Raw genomic sequence first — 19,881 nt, 5'->3', positions numbered from 1 at the left:
GAAGAGTCCCAGCGCAGGAAGACCAGGGAGGCTTCTCCCTATTGAGGTTACAGGTACCCTTTAAATGTTTCAATGGTTGTAGTGTCACAGAAGGAAATTCCAGAGAAGAAGAGAAGCTGGTGAGAAGTCCTACGTGCAAGTGGATGCTGTGGTTGGATCTGCAACTCAATGTGGCCAATAACAATACAATTTGCAGAACGATAGTTTACGAACGATTATTCATATGAACGATCGGCAATGATCGTTTAGGACCACTACTGAACAAAAATCTCCTAACCAATCCAATCAGATTGACAGGATGGATCCGAACATCAGATTGATTTCATTGATCTGATCAGGTTGGTTAGGAGATTTTTGTCATTTAGTAGTCCCAAACAATTATTTCCAATTGTTCATACAAGTAATCTTTCGTAATCGATTGTTCTGACAATTGTATAGTTAGTGGCTTCCTTTAGTGTGATGTATTGAGAGAAGAAAATGGATAGTTCTGTAGGTTACAGTTCTGCTATGTAGACACCTTATATTTTCACCATCCAAGACAACAGTTAATGATCATTTCAGGTGAAACTCTGGAAAGTCCTTCACCATCAGTGGTCTTCCTTTCAGAAAACAAGTTCTTGGCCACAGTCAGTAACCTCTTGCTTATAGTACACCTGACCTGTAGAGATGGCCCGAACTGTTCACCGGCGAACTTCTGTGGTTCGTGATCGCAGAGAACCGCAAACTTTAGCGAAAGTTCAGTTTTCCCCCATAGTGCATCATTAGGGTCAACTTTGACCCTCTACATCACAGTCAGCAGGCACATTGTAGCCAATCAGGCTACATTCCCTCCTGGAGCCACTCCCCCCCTTATAAAAGGCAGGCAGCGTCAGGCATTGGACTCACTCATGTGCCTGCAGTAATTAGAGGAGAGCTGCTGCAGACTCACATAGGGAAAGCTTAGTTAGGCTCTTGTAGGCTTGTTCGCTTGCTCCTTGCTGATTCTTATTGCTAAAAAAGCACCCTTCAACAGCTCTTGAGAGCTAATGTTGTTCTTGTGATCTATTTTTTTTTTTTTTGTGTGGCCCACTTGCATTATATACAGCCGTGTCAGTCAGTCGCAGCTGGCCTTTGGCACCTTAATTCCTACTGTGCCACTGCCAGGCCCAGTATATTCAGTGACTAGCTGTGTGTGTGACAGGCAGCTGCACATTTGTAATCCCAATCACTGCACCTGTTCACTGTTCAGTGTACCTACCTACCTATACCTACTTGAACACACGCAGTGTTAATACCACCAGTCATTGCACCTGTCATTGCAGTCCGTGTGTGTGTGTGTGACAGGCAGCTGCACATTTGTAATCCCAATCACTGCAACCTGTTCACTGCACCTGTGTAACAGCACATTGTTGTACCAGCAGTCACTGCATTACCTGTTCACTGCACCTGTGTAACCGTACATTGTATTAGTCAAGTCAGTACATGCCTTTCACTTCAACCCCCCCAATATGGACAAAACAAAAGGCAGAGCCAGAGGCTGGCCACCTGGCAGGTCTGTTCGAGGTCGCGCTATCGTGATTTCATGTGGCCCTCGACCAAAGTACAGTGTTTAGAAGAAGGCACGTTCCATCAACCCCCAATATTGTCAGGACGTAGTTGACTATTTAACACAGAAAACCTCATCTTTCTCAGCTTCCGCGCAGAAGCGTGACATATCTTCCTCCTCCTGCTCTAATTCTGGCACCCCAATTAAAACTCAGTCGGCTGTCACCACCAAAGTGCCATCACCCCAGGGCTCAGCGGTGTAGAATTTTTTTTGTGTCTGCCTCAAATGAGAGCAATGCCATCTGTACTCTCTGCCACTGAAAATTGACCCGTGGAAAGACCAAAACCCACATAGGGACAACTACCTTACGGTAGGCACATGATTACAAAGCACAAACTGCAATGGGATGACCACCTAAGGAAAAGCAGCACACAAATGCAAAGTCACACACCGCAGTGGAAGATACCAGGCCGCAATTTTTTCTCAAAAAAGGCGATACCTAAACTGAACCGTGATGTTCAAAGGCAAGTGGTGACATCTCTGGCACACAGCGTTGGGTCAAGGGTCCATCTGACCACGGATGCCTGGCCTGCAAAGCTGAGTCAGGCCTGCCTGAAGACTAAGTCAGTCCCCACACACAGCATCTCTGCCTGCACGCCGTGTGACTGCCTGCCCCAAGACTAAGTCACTCCCCACACAGCATCTCTGCCTGCAGGCCGCTTGACTGCCTTTTCCGCCACCACCAACAGGGTCCACCAGGACTCCAGGCGGATTTCTGAATTTTTAAGGCTGCTAGCAGCGGCCGCTATAATTTTTCTGGTGCGTGTACATGCCTGCCTAATTTTTTTAGCTGCACTGAGGCTGCAACAACAAAACAAATGGCATGTACATGTGCCAATTCCCCTTCGCGATCGTTACCATGCCGCGGTGAAGGGGCTTGCGTATCACAATGAAGCAATGACCGCCGGCTATATGAGTGTCTCGGGGGATGGCACACCAAAGATAACAAGGTCGTTGCTTCGTTGTGGACAGACCAAATTTGATAAGCTGGACAATCACTGTTCTTCTGTCATTGAGCTAACTCAAAACTGCTATCACCTGCACTCTCGCCACGGTGTGCACCAGTCCAGCATGGCCGTCACTACACAAACAGCTGTTTGCGGTGCGTTACACAGTGAGTTTGGTCTGTCAGTGTGAAGCAGTACACTAATTACACTCCCTGATTAATGTATACACATGCAAGAGGTTTTAAAGCTCTGTAGGCCTCTAATTTAACATGCAATGTGATTTCTGCCCTTAAAACGCTGCTTTGCGTCAAATCCAGATTTTTCCCCGGAACTTTTGGCGTGTATCCCACTCCTCCATGCAAAAACTCATATGTTAGACCCCTTGAAACATCTTTTCCATCACTTTTGGGGCCAGCATAAACATTTCTAGTTTTCAAAGTTCGCCTCCCCATTGAAGTCTATTGTGGTTCGCGAAGGTTTGCGAACCTAAAATCGGAGATTCGGGCCATCTCTACTGACCTGACATGGATATGAAGGCTGCCATATTTAATTCCCATATTACAATACCAGTTGCCTGGCTATCCTACTGATCCTCTGCCTCTCATACTTTTAGCTATAGACCCTGAACAAGCATGCAAATCAATATTACTGAACTAGCTGCATACTGGTTTCAGGTATAAGGAAAACAGTTGGCAAGAAAAATATTGCCCAAATAAATTAGATTGTGTTTATAAATAGTGAAAGTTTTCTACAAATGCATTATCTCTCTTTTTTTAAATCTCTTTAGGCCTCATTCACACCTAAAATCGAATCCTCAAACGCAATCGTTTTGTGTGTGTGTGTGTGTGTGTGTGTGTGGTGTGTGTGGTGTGTGTGTGTGTGTGGTGTGTGTGTGTGTGTGTGTGTGTGTGTGTGTGTGTGTGTCCCCGATGCTCCACTGCGCGCTACATTTCTTTTCTAAGCACTTTTCCAGAACAGTTTTGTAATTTAATCCCTGACGCAAGTCAGGAAGTGAACTCTTTGACCCGGAAAAGACTAAATACAATGTATTTATTCTAAAAAAATGCGAATGAAATCGCCTCATAAAGCGGTTTTGTGAGCGTTTAGCACTCTTCTTCCTATACCTTCCATTACAGCAAAAAGGTCCCAAAAATGGTACAGGCACCGCTTTGCTGAACGCACAGCGCACAAACCGCGCTGATATGAACTTTCTCATAGAGATGCATTGCACAAGCGTTTTGTGGGCGATTTTAAAAATCGCCTGCGCTTGAAAAAAGACCGAAAGTGCCACTAACAATCTAACAATGCTGGGCAGATTGGACCAAGAGACAAATCTCTCTCTCTGATGGAATCTGGTAAGAGAGATCTGTCAGCTGCCTATACATCGTAGGTCAATTCCGATCAATAATGCTGAAATCGATCAGGAATCAGCCTTGTGACGCTGCTTCCCCTCTGTCCCCATATGTCCCCATGTCACACGCGCCCCCCAGGTGCCCAGTGCACTATATCGGTCCATGCCTGCCATTGGCTCTGGGCTCCGTACATATACGTGTCCCATGTTACTCCGGTAACCACGTGGGGCATGTGTATGTGGATTGAGGACAGAGCCCAGAGCCAGCACCTGACACAGCCAAAGTATAGTGCACATTAGGGGGGGTCACCGGATATTTTGTCACGTTCTTTGTTGCCTGTCCCAATATCACTAGCGGTTACCGCCGTGCACCCGATAGATCATGACGGCCCAACATCCTGCAGCACGTCCGATTGACATGCTCGGCCCGAAATTGGTCACATCGTCGATTGGGCATGCACTTGGCGGCACCGATTTTCATCTGATTCAATAAACAAGTCGCTAGATGTATGGGTACCTTTAGTTTGGATGCACTGAAAGAAAAATCCTGAATTTTTGAGAGAAACCAGATTTCCTACAGCACAAAAAGAAAACTAGGTGAAAAATTCTGAAAGTCTAAACCGGCATGTGGAGAGTTAAGGGGAAGCAAGTGTTAATATTTGACAATCGGTTTGTTTCAGCTCTTCAATCTTATTGGCCGGATCTCAGTGACCACTGGAGAGGCTGGGAGGAATAGAGTTGGGCCAGGCAGAGCAGGTATAATTGGGGTATTAGAGGATGGAGAAGCCTAATCCCCCTTTATCTTCAGACCCCAACAAAAGAAGCAATTGGCTTTAGCAGACCTGCTATTCAGGGCTGCCTCTTTTTGTCAGGCTCCAGTGACCATTAAAAGGCTATTCTTGCAGCTCAAGCAGCTGTTTTTGAAAACTTTGGGGCTTTTTGTCATGCAGAGAGAGGCCCGGCGGGGGGCGGGATTAATGCCTACAAAGACATTTAAAAGCACTTCACCCCTTTTCAGAAGGGCGTCCTCTAAGCATGGAAGGTGCCTGTTGGTTTCCAGGTTGCTGAATGCCAACCCGGTGACCAGGTCAGCGCTGGCTCGATGGCCCCCGGACGCCCCCGAAACACTTGCTGAAAATAGATTCCCGTGGCGTCCCGGCACCATATTTACTTATTGGACACAGTTCAGGGGATCGGCCAGGAGGGTTCCGCAGGGATTTAGGGGCTAATCTGGCTCTTATAGAGAAAAAAGCCGCACACTTCCCAGCAGGGCTTCCAGACACAGGATGGGGGGACATTATTCCTCCTCATACACAAGCTTCTATCGGACACAAAAACACTCCTACACCAGGAAGTCCTAAAACTCTCAGAGGGGGCTTGTTTCTGTAGCCATCTCTAGAGTCATCACCGCTCTCCAAGTATAAGTTATATTTCATAGGAGTGACATCACTGCTTTTCAGATATGTTTTGTATTACAGCAGTGACATTGCCGCTCTCCAAGTAGAAGTCATATTTCACAGGAGTGAGATCACTGCTCTCTCAGTATAAGTTATATTACACAGGAGTGACATCACCGCTCTCCAAGTATAAGTTATATTTCACAGGATTAGCATTACTGCACTCCAAATTTAAGTTATATATAATATCTCAGGGAGTGACGTCACTGCTCTGCAAGTTATATATATTAGGAGTGCCATCACCCCTCTCCAGATATGTTATGTATTACAGCAGTGACATCGCCGCTCTCTAAGGATAAGTTATATTTCACAGCAGTGACATCGCCACTCCAGGTATAAAAGTTATATTACACAGAAGTGACAACACCGTCTCCTGATACATTTTTTACAGCAGTAACATCACTGCTCTCCAGATATGTTGTGTATTACAGCAGTGACATCACTGCTCTCCAGATATGTTATATCTTACAGCAGTGACATCAGTCGATATAAATTTGCTGCAAACCCCCCCCCCCCCCCCCCCCAAGAGTCTGCTGGTCGGTACTCCCACCCAGCACAACAAAACCCTCCTCAGACTGGAATATCCTTCATTTCCACAGATACTCAGGCCAGGCTGGGAGTTGTAGTCCTGCACCCAGCAGCCCTCAAGATACTAAATCCTGATTCACAGCAGCATAAACTAACAGCCAGCATAAACACCTCCTGCGCGATACAGACGGCGTCGCAGTCACAACATCAGATAAGACGTGTTGTTGTAGAACGGTCTGCAGACAGCCTGTTACTCATCCAACAAATAAGGAGAGAAACAACTTCACACAAACAGAATCATTCACAGTCCGAGTCTCTCCACTCCCTGCACAGCACTGCAGTGACTCCACACACCTCCATACACCTCTGCGGGAGACTCCTCACAGTATGCTGCAGCTCATTACAGAGGAGACCTATTCATAACAAACCTGACATCTTCTGCAACCAAGCTACATTCAGGCAGGGGCCAGAGAAACCTTTATAAAGGGATTTCAAAGGAAGCTGAACAACATTTTAAGCAATACAAGGTGCCCGGCAGCCCTACTGATCTCTTTGGTTGCAGCAGTGTCTGACTGACACACCTGAAACAAGCATGCAGCTAATCTAGTCAGACTTCAGTCACAAACACCTGATCTGCTGCATGCTTGTTCAGGGTCCGTGGCTAAGGTCCCGTTTCCACCGTGTGTCGGCATGTGGCTTGCACGGGCTGTGATGCGGGACACATCGGAATCCCTCTAGCCGTGCCATGCACTACTAGAGGGATCCGGACGCGCAATGTGGTTTTATGCTGCATGCCGTCCAAATTTCCCCCGTGTGTGAATCAGACGACAGACTATTGATCTCAGTAGGCCACATTTCCCTATCCAAACATGCGAGGAAACGCAGCAAATGTGCACTAATGGAAACTGTGCCTAAGGGGATTAGAGGCAGAGGATCAGCAGGACAGCCAGGCAATCTGCATTATTTAAAATAAAATGAATATGTCAGCCTCTATAGCCCTCTCACTTCAGGTTACCTTTAATATGTAGAGCGATCAGTCATTCCTCCTAGAGTAGCGACAAAACCATGGGCTCGGGTACAAATTTTACACAGTACAGTTCTTAATCTACTTTACATTATCAATTGCACTCTGTAATATCTGCTAGCTCCTCCTCTGCAGAGGATACGGATTCCCCACCATAAATTGCACTCTGTAATATCTGCTAGCTCCTCCTCTGCAGAGGATACGGACTCCCCACCATAAATTGCACTCTGTATTATCTGCTAGCTCCTCCTCTGCAGAGGATACGGATTCCCCACCCTAAATTGCACTCTATAATATCTGCTAGCTCCTCCTCTGCAGAGGATACGGATTCCCCACCATTGTTTTACACTTGACAAGACTTCCTTTTATGTAACATGAAAAAAGAGCAATGCATGAGGATTCTCAATGACAATATCAGGTAGTCTGCAGAGAAACTTGGCCTTGAGCACCAGTGGACATTTCAGCATGACAATGACCCAAAACTCACAGCAAAAGTGGTGAAGAAATGGTTAGCAGACAACAACATTAACGTTTGGAGTGGCCCAGGCAGAGTCCAGACTTGAATCTAATGGAGAATCTGTGGAGGGAGCTAAAGATCAGGGTGATGGCAAGAAGACCCTCCAACCTGAAAGATTTGGAGCTCATTGCTAAAGATGAATGGACAAAAATACCTGTGGAGACATGCAAAAAGCTGGTCTGCAATTGTAGGAAGCGTTTTATTGCTGTAATAGCCAATAAGTTTTTCTATTGATTATATTATATTATATATTGGACTGGACACTTTTTTGCACAAATGTAAATAAAAGCTGAGAAATGTTTATTTTCCCACAATAATGCCTCTTGTACATCATCTTATTATCTTTTGGGAGACACCTATGTCATTTCCTGTCAAAAAAATACTTGCTGGTTGAATAAAAGTAACTTTAAGTCAAGATTTGCCAGTGGTATGAATAATTATGGGCAGCACTGTATATTGACTGAGCTGCTGTAAAATGTAATGCATAAGCAGTAGGCAGGTTATGCACTGTATTTAAATGCTTAAAACATTCCCGCACTTAACTATTTGCAGCTTGTTACTAATGTGTGGTTTTATAGTGGACCTGAACACTTGCACATGATAGAAGCATAGAGAAATGCACCTTGTATGCCTGTCTAATTCCCCCTCATCTGTGACCAATCACAAGGTGTAATTTGACCTCTCAGCTGTGTCAGCTGGCTACCATGGCAGAGAAGCTAATTTGTAAACATAGGATGTTAACCTGATTTATTGCAGGATTTGTGTCAGCTGTAACAAAGAAATGTTTTTCTTTAAAGGTTATTATGCGGTTAGGTGGGTGTGCACCTGTTACTCACAATGAATATATGCGTTACGAATGATTTTATTTTGTGCATAATAACCTGTGCATGCGGTATTACATGTTGCATTACACTCTGTTTTTTGCGCAAGACTTGAGGCATTCTATTCTGATTACTGCAGTTTAGTGAATGTTAATGAGGAGGCGGATCCTGTCTCCAGCAGCAGGTTTACAACAGTCGAGGAGCTGTAAAATATAGTAAAAGTGACCTATTTGAGCATTCTTTAAATACAAAGTATATTGAGTGATTTAACTCTTACTATGACATGATTTTCTATAGGGGTATTGGGTAGTCAAAGTGGCCTTTAATGCCTCTTCTGGGGCATGATTCGTTGGCACAGTGACATGAGAATAAGGAACCTTAATGCAGAATTGAACTTTATCCCAATCAGTAGCTGGATGACTCCCTTTCCCATGAGACAACTTTACCGTTTCTCAAATAGATCATCAGTGGGTCTGTATGGCTGACATTGAGGTGATACTTCTCCCACAGTGTGATGTCATGTCCATGGCCATGACAGTTTCCTGTCTGCGAACCTCACTGCATTGTTGTAAATAATGGCTGTTGCCAAATGCCAAGCGCGTGTGTGTGTGTGTGTGTGTGTGTTGGGGCCCGTTTCCACTAGCGCGAATCCGCATGCAGACAACGCATGCGGATTCGCATAGGCAATACAAGTGGATGGGACTGTTTCCACTTGTCAGTTTTCATTTGCGTTTTTGTGTGCAGGATTTTTCTGCACTGTAGACCCTGCAGAATTCGCCTGCGTGTGGAATGCAGGCGAATCGCACGCAATGTATTTAATAGGGAAATCGCATGCGTTTTCCCCATCTGTTTTTTGACGCGATTTCGCATAGGTACCCATGTTAATTCACACAGGCAGTGACATGGTTAAAATCGCATCACGCTAACCTATGCGAAATCGCGGCAAAAAACGCATGCGGAATCGCACCCGCATGCGATTTGCCTGCGGTGATTCGCCGGCGATTCCGCAACGCAATAGTGGAAACGGGCCCTTAGTTATAGATGTAACTTTTTAGCCTATCACATTGTTCGTGTGTGTGTTTATATAAGAACAATTGGTGCTGTCTGTGTTTTATTCATGGCTGCCAGCAGTAAAGAGGATGACCTGCAGCCGGCTCACGGTAGAACAAATAACATGAATTACATGGCGAATATCAATAATTTCTTGATTTATCTTCTAATTTTTGCTTCTCACTTTACAATCTCTTTATTTTTTTTTCCACTCTACAACAATCTTTTGGTAAAGTTCCTTTAAAGAGGAACTCCAGTGAAAATAATGTAATAAAAAAAGTGCTTCATTTTTACAATAATTATGTATAAATGATTTAGTCAGTGTTTGCCTATTGTAAAATCTTTTAAATCCCTGATTTATATTCTGACATTTATCACATGGTGACATTTTTTTTACTGTTGGCAGGTGATGTAGCTGCTGCATGCTGTTTTGGCAGTTGGAAACAGCTGTAAACAGCTATTTCCCACAATGCAACAGGGTTCACAGACAGGAACCTGCCACCACGGTCCTCAGAACTTCTTTGTGGGAGGGGTTTCACCACAATATCAGCCATACAGCGCCCCCTGATAGTCTGTTTGTGAAAAGGAATAGATTTCTCATGTAAAAGGGGGTATCAGCTACTGATTGGGGTAAAGTTCAATTCTTGATCGGAGTTTCTCTTTAAAGGGTACTTCTTCACACAGACAATTTTCTAAATAAGTTGATTTTCTAAACCAGCACAGTAAAATAATCCACTTTGTAAATAGCATTTATTAGCGGTTATGCTTGTGCAAGATCCTAAAGTCCCCGCCCTGCCCAGCAGAGAATGTGTCATAGTTTGTTTCTGTGGTTTCCTCCCAGCTGTAGACAATGGAGGCCTGTGTGTCTCTATGAACATTCCACAGCTATCCTTAGACAGTGGTCAGTCGTCTCCCCTCACAGCCATCAAGCAAAAGGGCCATCAAAGGGCTGTACTGATGTCATATAGCAGGTAATAAATGCCATCTAAAGTTTAAGATTTCCTTGCCCTCTTTTAAAATGTTGTATATTTTTTTTTAAATAGCCCCTTCGCTCCCCACTTCCTCACATCTACCATAAAAAAAAAAAAACTTTAAAGGGGGCTTCCCTTTACCCTTAAAGGATAACTGAAAGAAGAGGAGATATGGAAGGCTGCCATATTTATTTCCTCTTAAACATTACCAGTTGCCTGGCAATCCTGCTGATCTCCATGGCTACAGTAGTGTCTGAATCACACACCAGAAATAAGCATGCAGCTAATATTGGCAGATTTTTGGCAGAAACATCTGATCTACATGCTTGTTGAGGGTCTATGGTAGAAGCAGAGAATCAGCAGGACAGCCAGGCAATTGGTATTGTTTAAAAGGAAATAAACATGGCATCCTCCATGTCCTTCTCACTTCAGGATCCCTTTAAAGTGGGATAAAATGCCATATTAAATGGAAAAATAATAGTAATAATAAAAAATAATCAAATAAGAAATTACTTAATTAGCTTACCTATGCAATTGTTTTTAGTGCTCACTGTCAGATTTAGATGTGATGTTTAAAAATAATAATAATCATAATGAATATTTACTGTCCCTTCCACAGCAAACTTTCCCTAGACAACAGGCTTATATCACTGTGTCAACTCTTCAAAGAGAGGCGGGATTCAATTACCTTCTGGCCATAGTGTCCTTATTTTATCCAAAATAGGATGCTTTCTGTTATATGCATGCTGAGATAAGCTTGTTATTGTAGCTAAGGACAGAAAAACAAAAAAACTTTCCATAATCCACTGGTAGTAGGTAAAAGCACCCTGACCAGGTAAAAAGAAAAAAAATGGGGTAAATAGGAGGACCAATAAATATAATTTTGAAAGAGGGTTACATATATTTTGGGGCTGCTGACTATTTTTTGGCATTTGTTTTTGAATGTTAGGACCCCCTTTAAGTAAAATGTGGAAGAAGCTAAACCTTTCCCCTATTAGAGACACAGGGTGACTCCGAGGAAAAATGGCCGCCATGCTCTTGATTTTGACACAACCGTAGCGTTTACTTAACTCCACTTCCGCAGACATGTTTCCAGCGGCCCATTTAAGTGTCATTCTCGGGGATGATAAATGAGGGCGACGGACAAGGTGTTCGGGACGAGGTTCAGATGTTATCTTAATAAGCGTCTGAAAGACGCGGCGGATTATTGAAACCATACCGCACGCTGGGCTTGTAATTGCCTTTCATGAGGGAAGAGCCAGGCGATGGCCTGTCAGGACGAATTAGCGTCTCCCCGGACGACGGGCTGTTTACACGCCAGAGGCGCGCTGCAAGGAGCTGTGGGCACAATGGCAGCACGGTATGAAGACAATGAAGCATTGTGGTCATAGGACAGAGATCAGGCCTGAGGTACGCCGAACGCTCAGAGTTAACGCGGCCCTGAACTCAGAACTTCCTCTCTGCTTCAAAAGATAAGCAACAGCATAATAACTTTTAAAGAAAAACATTTCTTTGTTACAGCTGATACAAATCCTGCAAAACATCTGCAGTGTATCTACTTCCTGCTTTCATGGAAGCAGACATAGGGTTAACATCCTGTGTTTACAAATTAGCTGCTCTCCTGAGGCAGCCAGCTTACACAGCGGAGATCAAATTACAACTTGTGATTAGTCACAGATAAGGGGAAATTAGACAGGCTAAACTCTCTAAATACATACAGGGTAAGTTCCTTTCCCCACAAACTCCTAGGCTATCTTTATCAGTAATACAATCAAATTTACAACAGATTCGCATCACCATTAAAGCTACCAATAACTTGACAAGGTGGTCGAGGGATATACCGGGGGAGGACATAGGAAGAAAAATCTTGGAGGGGTACCGTGTGGCTCACAAATTGATTTTAGGGGAAAACTGGAGAGAATCTCAATTAAAACTTATTCATAGAGCCATATACGCGTTCAATATAAAATATAAAGTCCCCCCCCCTCATTACTCCCCAGTATGCCCTAAATGCACTTGCCCAGAGGCGGATTTGTTCCACTGCTTATGGACATGTCCAGCAATCTCAACTTTCTGGACAAAGATAGTGAATTATACGGAAACAATCTGTAGAACTAGAATGGAACTTGATCCTCTCTTGATGTTATTTCATTATTACCCATCTCAACCTTCTTCCTCGGGAAATCCATCGACGCCTCAAGCCCCCATATCCAAACTAGCACATTTAATATGAATGGCGGCCCGAAAGGTGATTCTTAACAAATGGATTTATCCTAGTGTTCCTACAGTATGGGATGTTAAGGAGGAACTCATTCATCTATTTAGGGTGAATCGGCTAGATGCATTAACGCATAAAGATACAAAAACCAATACATACAGGGCCATATGCAATTCAGTTTTTCACCTAGGTTTTCTCTTAGGTGAGGTTTTCTCCACTTGTAAATAAAATGCCCTTTAAAGTCAAAAAACCCAAACAGATACTTACCTAAAGTGAGGGAAGGCTCTGGCTCCTAGAGAGCCTTCCTGTTTCCTCTCACGGTGTCCTCATTGCAGCAATGTCACCAGATTTAAATCACCTGCTGCGGGAGGCTTTGGAAGTGTTCAGGAGCCAGAGTGCGCCTGACGACGGGCGGTTCCATACTGCGCATACAGGAGCGAGCAAGAGAATGTGCTCGCGCGCATGTGCAGTACTAAAAGGCCCGTCTTTGATGGCACTTGGGCTCCCAAAGACTTCCGAAGCCTCCTTCAGTATCTAAGAAGGTTGAGGGTGAGTATATGCAGCTTATGGAAAGAAACAGAGACAACGGGTGCCCAGATGGTGCAGTATGTCACAGAGAATAATAATTTATATGGTGGTGAAATAATACTCACAAAGTCAAGCTGCAGAAGGGCAACCGACCACTGCAGGCAGGTGGAGATGCAAAAACCTGACTCCACTCGGGGTACCAGGAAACCTGGCGAAGGTCGCTCTCTTGAAAAACTGACAGAGACCACCAGTGGTCAGGTGTACAGTAGGAGCACCCCACGGATGGGCTGAGATACAGTAAAAAGTGGGGTAAAGAGGCGCCCAAGGTGAATAAAATACATTAAAAGCAACTAAAATACAAATAAATGAGGTGGCTTACCTCAATGATGACGCACCCACACAGGAACGGATATCCACTAGTAAAAAAAAAAAGCATAGGCAACCACCTTGTGGGAACCCGCCCACCTCCCCAGGCCAAACAAAGTGCCACCAAATGCCGGCAGCCAGACTCAAGGCACCTTGGGCGCCTCTTTACCCCCCTTTTTTTCCTTCAGTATCTGTTGACCCTACATGGAGACATGGCTGACTCTACATGGAGATAGTAAAAATGGTCAGTGAAGGGAAGTGTCTACCAAGCTTTAGGGTACGTACACATGTCCAATTTTGATTGGCCAATGACTTGCTAATTTCACCACCGCCTAGTAGTATGATGGGCAACAGATTTTGAATACTATGAACAGCTTGTGGAGGTAAGCTCCCATACTACATAGAAGAGGTAAAATTGGCAAATCAAAATTGGATGTGGGTACACACCCTTAAGCCTAGTACACATATACAATTTTGATTGGCCAATCCTTACTGGGTACCCAGTTATGTTATGGAGATGCAGTGCCACCGGGTATGGGTGTAGAGGATTCTGTATGTAGTACGGTTTTGTGCGGTCATGTCATACAATAAGTCCAGTTATGTTATGGAGACCCAGAACCATAAGGTATGGATCTACAGGTTTCTATATACAGCAAAGTCCCTGTTATCCAGAATTTAGGCAACCGGAAGTCTCAACTAACCGGCATGCCTGATGGGATAACGGGGATTGTGATTTGGTGGTTTTTCAGGGATGTTTGTAGGCATTGTAGGCATTAAAAGCACGAGCCTCCAGCAGTGCCTTGTAGCCTTCCTGTAGCTCCTAGCATCCCTGCACGGCTCCCGGTAAGTCACCTGACTTGATGCAGGTCACGTGACATGGCGGCTTCCATGCACAGTGGACACTGAAAAGCATCTAGGAGCAACAAGAAGGCTACAAGACGTCACTGGAGGTATTTGGGGGTTAGAGGTTTGTGCTTTTTCAGACAGTTGCTCAAGCAGCCGGCAAGCACATGTATCCGGCCATCAGGCAATCCCTGCCAGTGCCGGATACTAGACACTTTGCTGTAGTAAGGATTTGGGCAGTCATGTTATACAATTAGTCCAGTTATGTTTGGAGACTCAGAACCAACTGGATTTATGTAGTTGGCTAAAATGAACCTACAAGCGGAGTACAAAAATACAGCGGAGCCCAGCCCAGAAGGTAATCACATGAGACGACTTCCTCTTGTCTGCAATGAAGCAGTCATTGTGCATCACTGGAGTCCATCTGTGGCGTTTTCTCTTGGGCTATTGCACACAGTACATCCAGAGCTGCTGTTTATAGCACACAGCCTACGCTGTCCCGAATGGGGGCTGCATTGTGAGCAATGAGAAGTGACCACAAGCAATTACTTTCTGTTTTAAGATGTCAATACCGCAATATGTAGAGCGGTTTTAAAAGGTCACCTAAATTGAAAACTAAAAGAAGCAATTTTTCAAGCAATCATGTTGTTTTGGGTAAAATTAAATGTTTTACCTTTGGAGCTAAACTGTTTCAAGTTCAGAAAACCATTGTAACGCTTTGCTTGCCTGCAGCTGTGCATCAATCCTTAAGGCTTCTTGCACACCAAGACGTTGCATTAGGTGGCACGTTAAGGTCGCATAACGTGCACCTAACACAACGTATGGTGCTGCAAGAGAGGACGGTAGAGTGAGCCGCGTTAGGCGGCTCGAGTCCTATAATGTCTCCCAGAGTGGCGCTGATTGGCCAGCGGGACCACGTGATGCGGAGCGAGACACTCCGCATCACGTGGTCCCGCCGGCCAATCAGCGCCCGCCAGTGCAGTGAATATTAAGTAGCCATGTGCGCGGCTACTGTAGCTGGCTCTCCCCACCTCCTCTCCGCCCCCCACTGCGCATGTGCAAACAGTCTAACGCGGCTATAGCCGCTCCAACGCCGTAGCATGCTGCACTTTGCACAGAACGTGCAGCGTTACATGTAACGCAACGTGGGCTGTGTGAACAGCCCACTTGTGTTACATTGCTGTGCGTTGGGGGAGCGTTACAGGCGCACTAACGTGCGCCTGTAACGTCTTGGTGTGTAAGCAGCCTAAAGGGAAGGTCCCAGCAAAATAAAAAAATGAGTTTCAGTTACCTGGGGCTTCTACCAGCCCCATGCAGCCATCCTGTGCCCTCGTAGTCACTCACTGCTGCTCCAGTCCCCCGCTGGCAGCATGCCGACCTGGGAGGTCGGCGGGTCGCATTGCGTACGTTTTTACGCATACCTGCTAGTGCAGGAACATTAACACATACATTTTTACGCGTTAGTGGTTCAATGCGTAAATTTTTACGCATTGAACCACTAACGCGTAAAAATGTATGTGTTAATGTTGCTGCACTAGCAGGTATGCGTAAAAACGTACGCAATGCAACCCGCCGACCTCCGAGGTCGGCATACTGCCAGCGGGGGACTGGAGCAGCAGTGAGTGACTACGAGGGCACAGGATGGCTGCGTGGGGCTGGTAGAAGCCCCAGGTAAGTGAAACTCATTTTTTTATTTTGCCTGGACCTTCCCTTTAAGTTAAATCCCCTGGAGATTTCCATGAGTACATCCTAGTTTTACAGCTGCTTAACACTTTGTATCTACTTCCTGTGAACTCCTCACTACCGGGCACCTACAGTATATTGAACTGCAATTTTTATATTTATGTAGCGTCAACATATTACACAGCGCAATGCGGGGATGTAAGAAATGCAGTCTGACTGATTGATTTTACGTGCTGCTTTGGGTGTCACATGGTCAGAATGGACTGACCGATTGACCCTCCCACCTGCTGCCACCATCAGGGAGATGAGGAGAGTTGAGTTTTTAAAGGACATCTGAAGTGAGAGGGATGTGGAGGCTGCCATATTTATTTCCTTTTAAACAATACCAGTTCCCTGAGGGAAGTTCATAAATGTGTGTGTGTGTGGTGGTGAGGGGGGGAGAGAGACGGGCATTCCTTACCTTTTGGGGGGCTTCTTGTCTCTATGCCGGCATCAGTCATCTCCAGGGAGACCAGAAGGTACCACAATTTGAAGCTCTCAGAGGTGCCGTGCATCCCCAACCACCACAATACATGTTGGGAGATGTAAATCGAAGGACTACATTCCAGAAACACAGGCGATTCAAACGTGAAACTGCGCATTTCCTTGGGTTAGATGGATGCCAGCATGCAGAACCCCATCCGCTACCCCTCCTCCACACACACCATTTACAAACCTCCATAGAGTGAGGTTCGGGTTATACATTTAGTCCAGGCACTAAAGTCTTACTGATCCTGGGTCACCATAACCTGGTATTCCATATCCATGTTTTATCAAACTTTAGTGCTAAGGCATCTTTTTTCTTGTTTTTCTCCTCAAAGAGTCAACTTGCATGACTTACCGCATCTATTATCCACGCGCACCTGGCCGGTCCCGCACAGCTCCTGGTGCTCCGGTGCCCTAGGTACCTTCCTCGCCACCTCAAAGTCCTTCCCAGACAGCCGGACGTGGAAGTGATCTTTGCCCATAGCCTTTCTGAGGGTCCTCATTGTCTTGCGCAAGCGTTTTTCTGCTTTCCTCCGGACGCAACTGAAACTGCAGGACTCTGCGAAGAAGAAATAAGAAACCGATCACTGAAAATGGCCACGGTGCCTCTAGGGGGCCCTACAATGCATTTTAGACAAGAGTCCATTGTCATAGACACAATGTCCGTCACCCAATATCCACTTAAATTGGCACAAAACAGGAGATACTTATTTGCAGAAAGGGAAAGCAAGAAAGGGCCGAGAAAGGCAAAACATTTGTCACTTTTCGATTTTCGAGTGTTTATCAGACCCTGAGAACCAACCTGTCACCTCCTTCTGGTTGGCTTCCAGTTCAAACTGCGCCATGATCACCGTCTCCTTGGCGACCGCCTTGCGTCCGCTGGGTCTCCGCTTGCAGGTTATGTTTACGAAGTCGATTCTTTCGTAGACAAGGTTTTGCTTCTCTGAGATGAAAGAACAGACGCAGGATGGATTAGTAGGATTTTCTGTATAATTACAGCTTCTGATAAAGAAGGGTTTGATACAATGGAAGAATGCAGCCCCCCCCCCCCCCCCATCCATTTGCCCCCCCTCAGTGATGATCGGGCGCAGACATCTCCGGCGCGTCTCTGAAATAGATGTTTACGTTCTCCCATCCTGCTCATTACCCGGCTCTGAGGCCGCTTTTACTTCTAGAAAGTGCCAAGTTACGTAAGGTCTAAATCCAACTTCTAAAATGTTATCAGTGCCTCTCTGTGCAGCCTCAGTAAGACAGAATACTAGGAGAATGTGACTAAGTTAAAGAGTGTCTCTGATCACAGATATAGGGCATTGTTGCTTTTCATGTGGCCAGGGTGAAACCCAATGGCCAGGGGCCCAGCAACTGCTATGGGCCCCTGGAGCAAAGGGGGCCCAGGTTGTACGTGATGTGTTCACTCTTAACCTCTTGACGACCAGCTAACGCCGATTGGCATAAACTGGTTGTCTGAGGGTTTCCATGGAAACGGCTGCTCAGTTCACGGAGGGAGTCTCCGTGAACAGTCGGAGAGCCGCCGATCGCTGCTCGCCGGCAAAATGTAAACACGCGGGGAAGAAATCACCGCTATTTACATCATACGGCACTGCTGCGCCGTGACGTAGATCGGTTATCCCCGGCCTCTGATTGGCCGGGGATCGCCGGCATCTGATAGGCAGAAGCCTATCCTATAAGGCGCAGGACGGATATCCGTCCTGCGCCGCTCAGAGGGGAAGGGAGAGGGAGGGAACGGGCAAGAGGGTGGAGAACGCTGCGGACGGGGGCTTTGAAGAGCCCCCCGCTAAGCAAATGCAGCCGACGGCGATCTGACCCCCCAGCAGGACATCCCCCTAGTGGGGAAAAAAGGGGGGTAGTCTGATCGCCCTGCTGCACTCCTGATCGGTGCTGCGGGCTGCAGAGCCCACGCAGCACCGATCACTGAAAAATCCCCTGGTCGTCAAGTGGTTAACTTTCCTTTGTTTCTCCACCCTCTGACTTTGTCTCTTAGCCCAAGGACTATACTCAATGTACATTGCACGGGAATGTAAATTGCCCATCAATTCATATCCATGGAGCAGGGGGGCCTTGCTCAAGAGTGCCCAGTTCTGAGGGCCCCATGAAATGTTGCTATGGGGCCCCATATTCTCTAGCTACGACACTGCCAATGGCCTAATATTATTAGAAATTATTTTACTATAACCTGACGTTCTGATCTTTAAATTGTACTTACAAACAAACAAACAAACACAGAACATTTATATAGCGCTTTTCTCCTGGCGGACTCAAAGCGCCAGAGCTGCAGCCACTAGGGTGCGCTCTATAGGCAGTAGCAGTGTTAGGGAGACTTGCCAAAGGTCTCCTACTAAATAGGTGCTGGCTTACTGAACAGGCAGAGCCGAGATTCGAACCCAGGTCTCCTGTGTCAGAGGCAGAGCCTTTATCCATTACACTATCCAGCCACCTACTTAGAGGCTAGTTTTATAACAGGCCAGAGTACTGCGGTGTGCTGCTCCACCCCCTGGGCTCGCACCCCAACACTAAAAAAAAATAAATCTATTCATATGACCCTGCGGAGGTGTGCTCCGACAGGGTAATATACATAGCACCACCCCGCCCCCACGATGCTCGCACGCCCTTCACCGCCCCTCACCCAGTGACATACTCCCTGCTGGACGTACCTGCTGCCTTATTCTGTGTGACTCCCTGACTGCCATCCATCCGTTTCATCCTACAAGTGGCATCATTCAACTTAAACGTGACGCTCGTCCGGACAGTGGAGACGTCTGTTAGAGAAAAAAAGGGATAGAATGTGATGTACTTTATTATTATATCGATGAAGACCTAAATTATAAAAAAATAAATAAAGTCTGTTACAAGTATTAAATCTTGAAATTAGGCAGCAGTAGCAGCATTTTATAGCACATCGAGTGGTATGAAGCAGGGCCACGATTTCCAAGATTAAGTCCCTTTTAAAGTTGCATTGGGAACCTGTGTTGGGTTACCCTGTGTCGCAATGCAAGGCAATGGGGCCTAGCGCAAAGGAAACAGTGTGTTACTTCTTCCGCTGTAACACAAGGTATGCAAGTCCATTGGTGATGCATAGATTTTAAAAATGTTGGCGGTGCTGTGGTTTACATAAGCAAAACGTTGTGAATACGATGGGGGGGGGGGGGGGAATCTCAGCAACGTAATTCCCGTCTAGCAGGGAGTACGTCACAGAGCGAGGGGTGGCACTACACATATGACTTTATTGGCGAACTCTGTTAGTCATTTTGTGTGTTGTGGTGTGGCAGGGCTCCGCACCACAAACTCACATTTGAAATGTAAAACCAGCCTAAAGGGCAGCAGAAGTCAGAGGTATATGGCTGCATTATAGCCATATACCTCTTTAGATTGTAAGCTCGCAAGGGCAGGGCTCTCACCCTTTTGTGTCATGGACTGTTGTTAATTTAATTGCTTGCACTCTGTTAGAC

At 45.8% G+C, this 19,881-nt stretch overlaps 1 protein-coding gene and 1 long non-coding RNA gene across 6 annotated transcripts in view; one reads left to right on the top strand and one right to left on the bottom strand.

Annotated features, from left to right (window-relative positions):
• Positions 1–19,881, bottom strand: part of SCUBE2 (signal peptide, CUB domain and EGF like domain containing 2) — a 162,896-nt gene that overhangs the window by 24,879 nt on the left and 118,136 nt on the right. For 4 of the 5 annotated variants that reach the window (XR_011024702.1, XM_068260196.1, XM_068260198.1 and 1 more), the window contains 3 exons: positions 19,087–19,191; positions 17,217–17,357; positions 16,770–16,973 (listed from right to left, as the gene is read on the bottom strand). Coding sequence is in view for 4 of the 5 variants with exons in the window: in XM_068260196.1 (XP_068116297.1) it covers positions 16,770–16,973; positions 17,217–17,357; positions 19,087–19,191 (450 nt within the window). In the remaining variant the exon portion in view is untranslated. The remainder of the gene's footprint in view (positions 1–16,769; positions 16,974–17,216; positions 17,358–19,086; positions 19,192–19,881) is intronic. The other variant, XM_068260199.1, reaches the window with a different exon arrangement.
• The window catches only part of LOC137538181 (uncharacterized), a 209,781-nt gene that overhangs the window by 168,995 nt on the left and 20,905 nt on the right, over positions 1–19,881 (top strand). The window lies entirely within an intron of this gene.

This window comes from Hyperolius riggenbachi, chromosome 11, assembly GCF_040937935.1.
Source record: "Hyperolius riggenbachi isolate aHypRig1 chromosome 11, aHypRig1.pri, whole genome shotgun sequence".
NCBI lineage: Eukaryota > Metazoa > Chordata > Amphibia > Anura > Hyperoliidae > Hyperolius > Hyperolius riggenbachi.
This window is presented reverse-complemented; position numbering and strand designations above follow the sequence as displayed.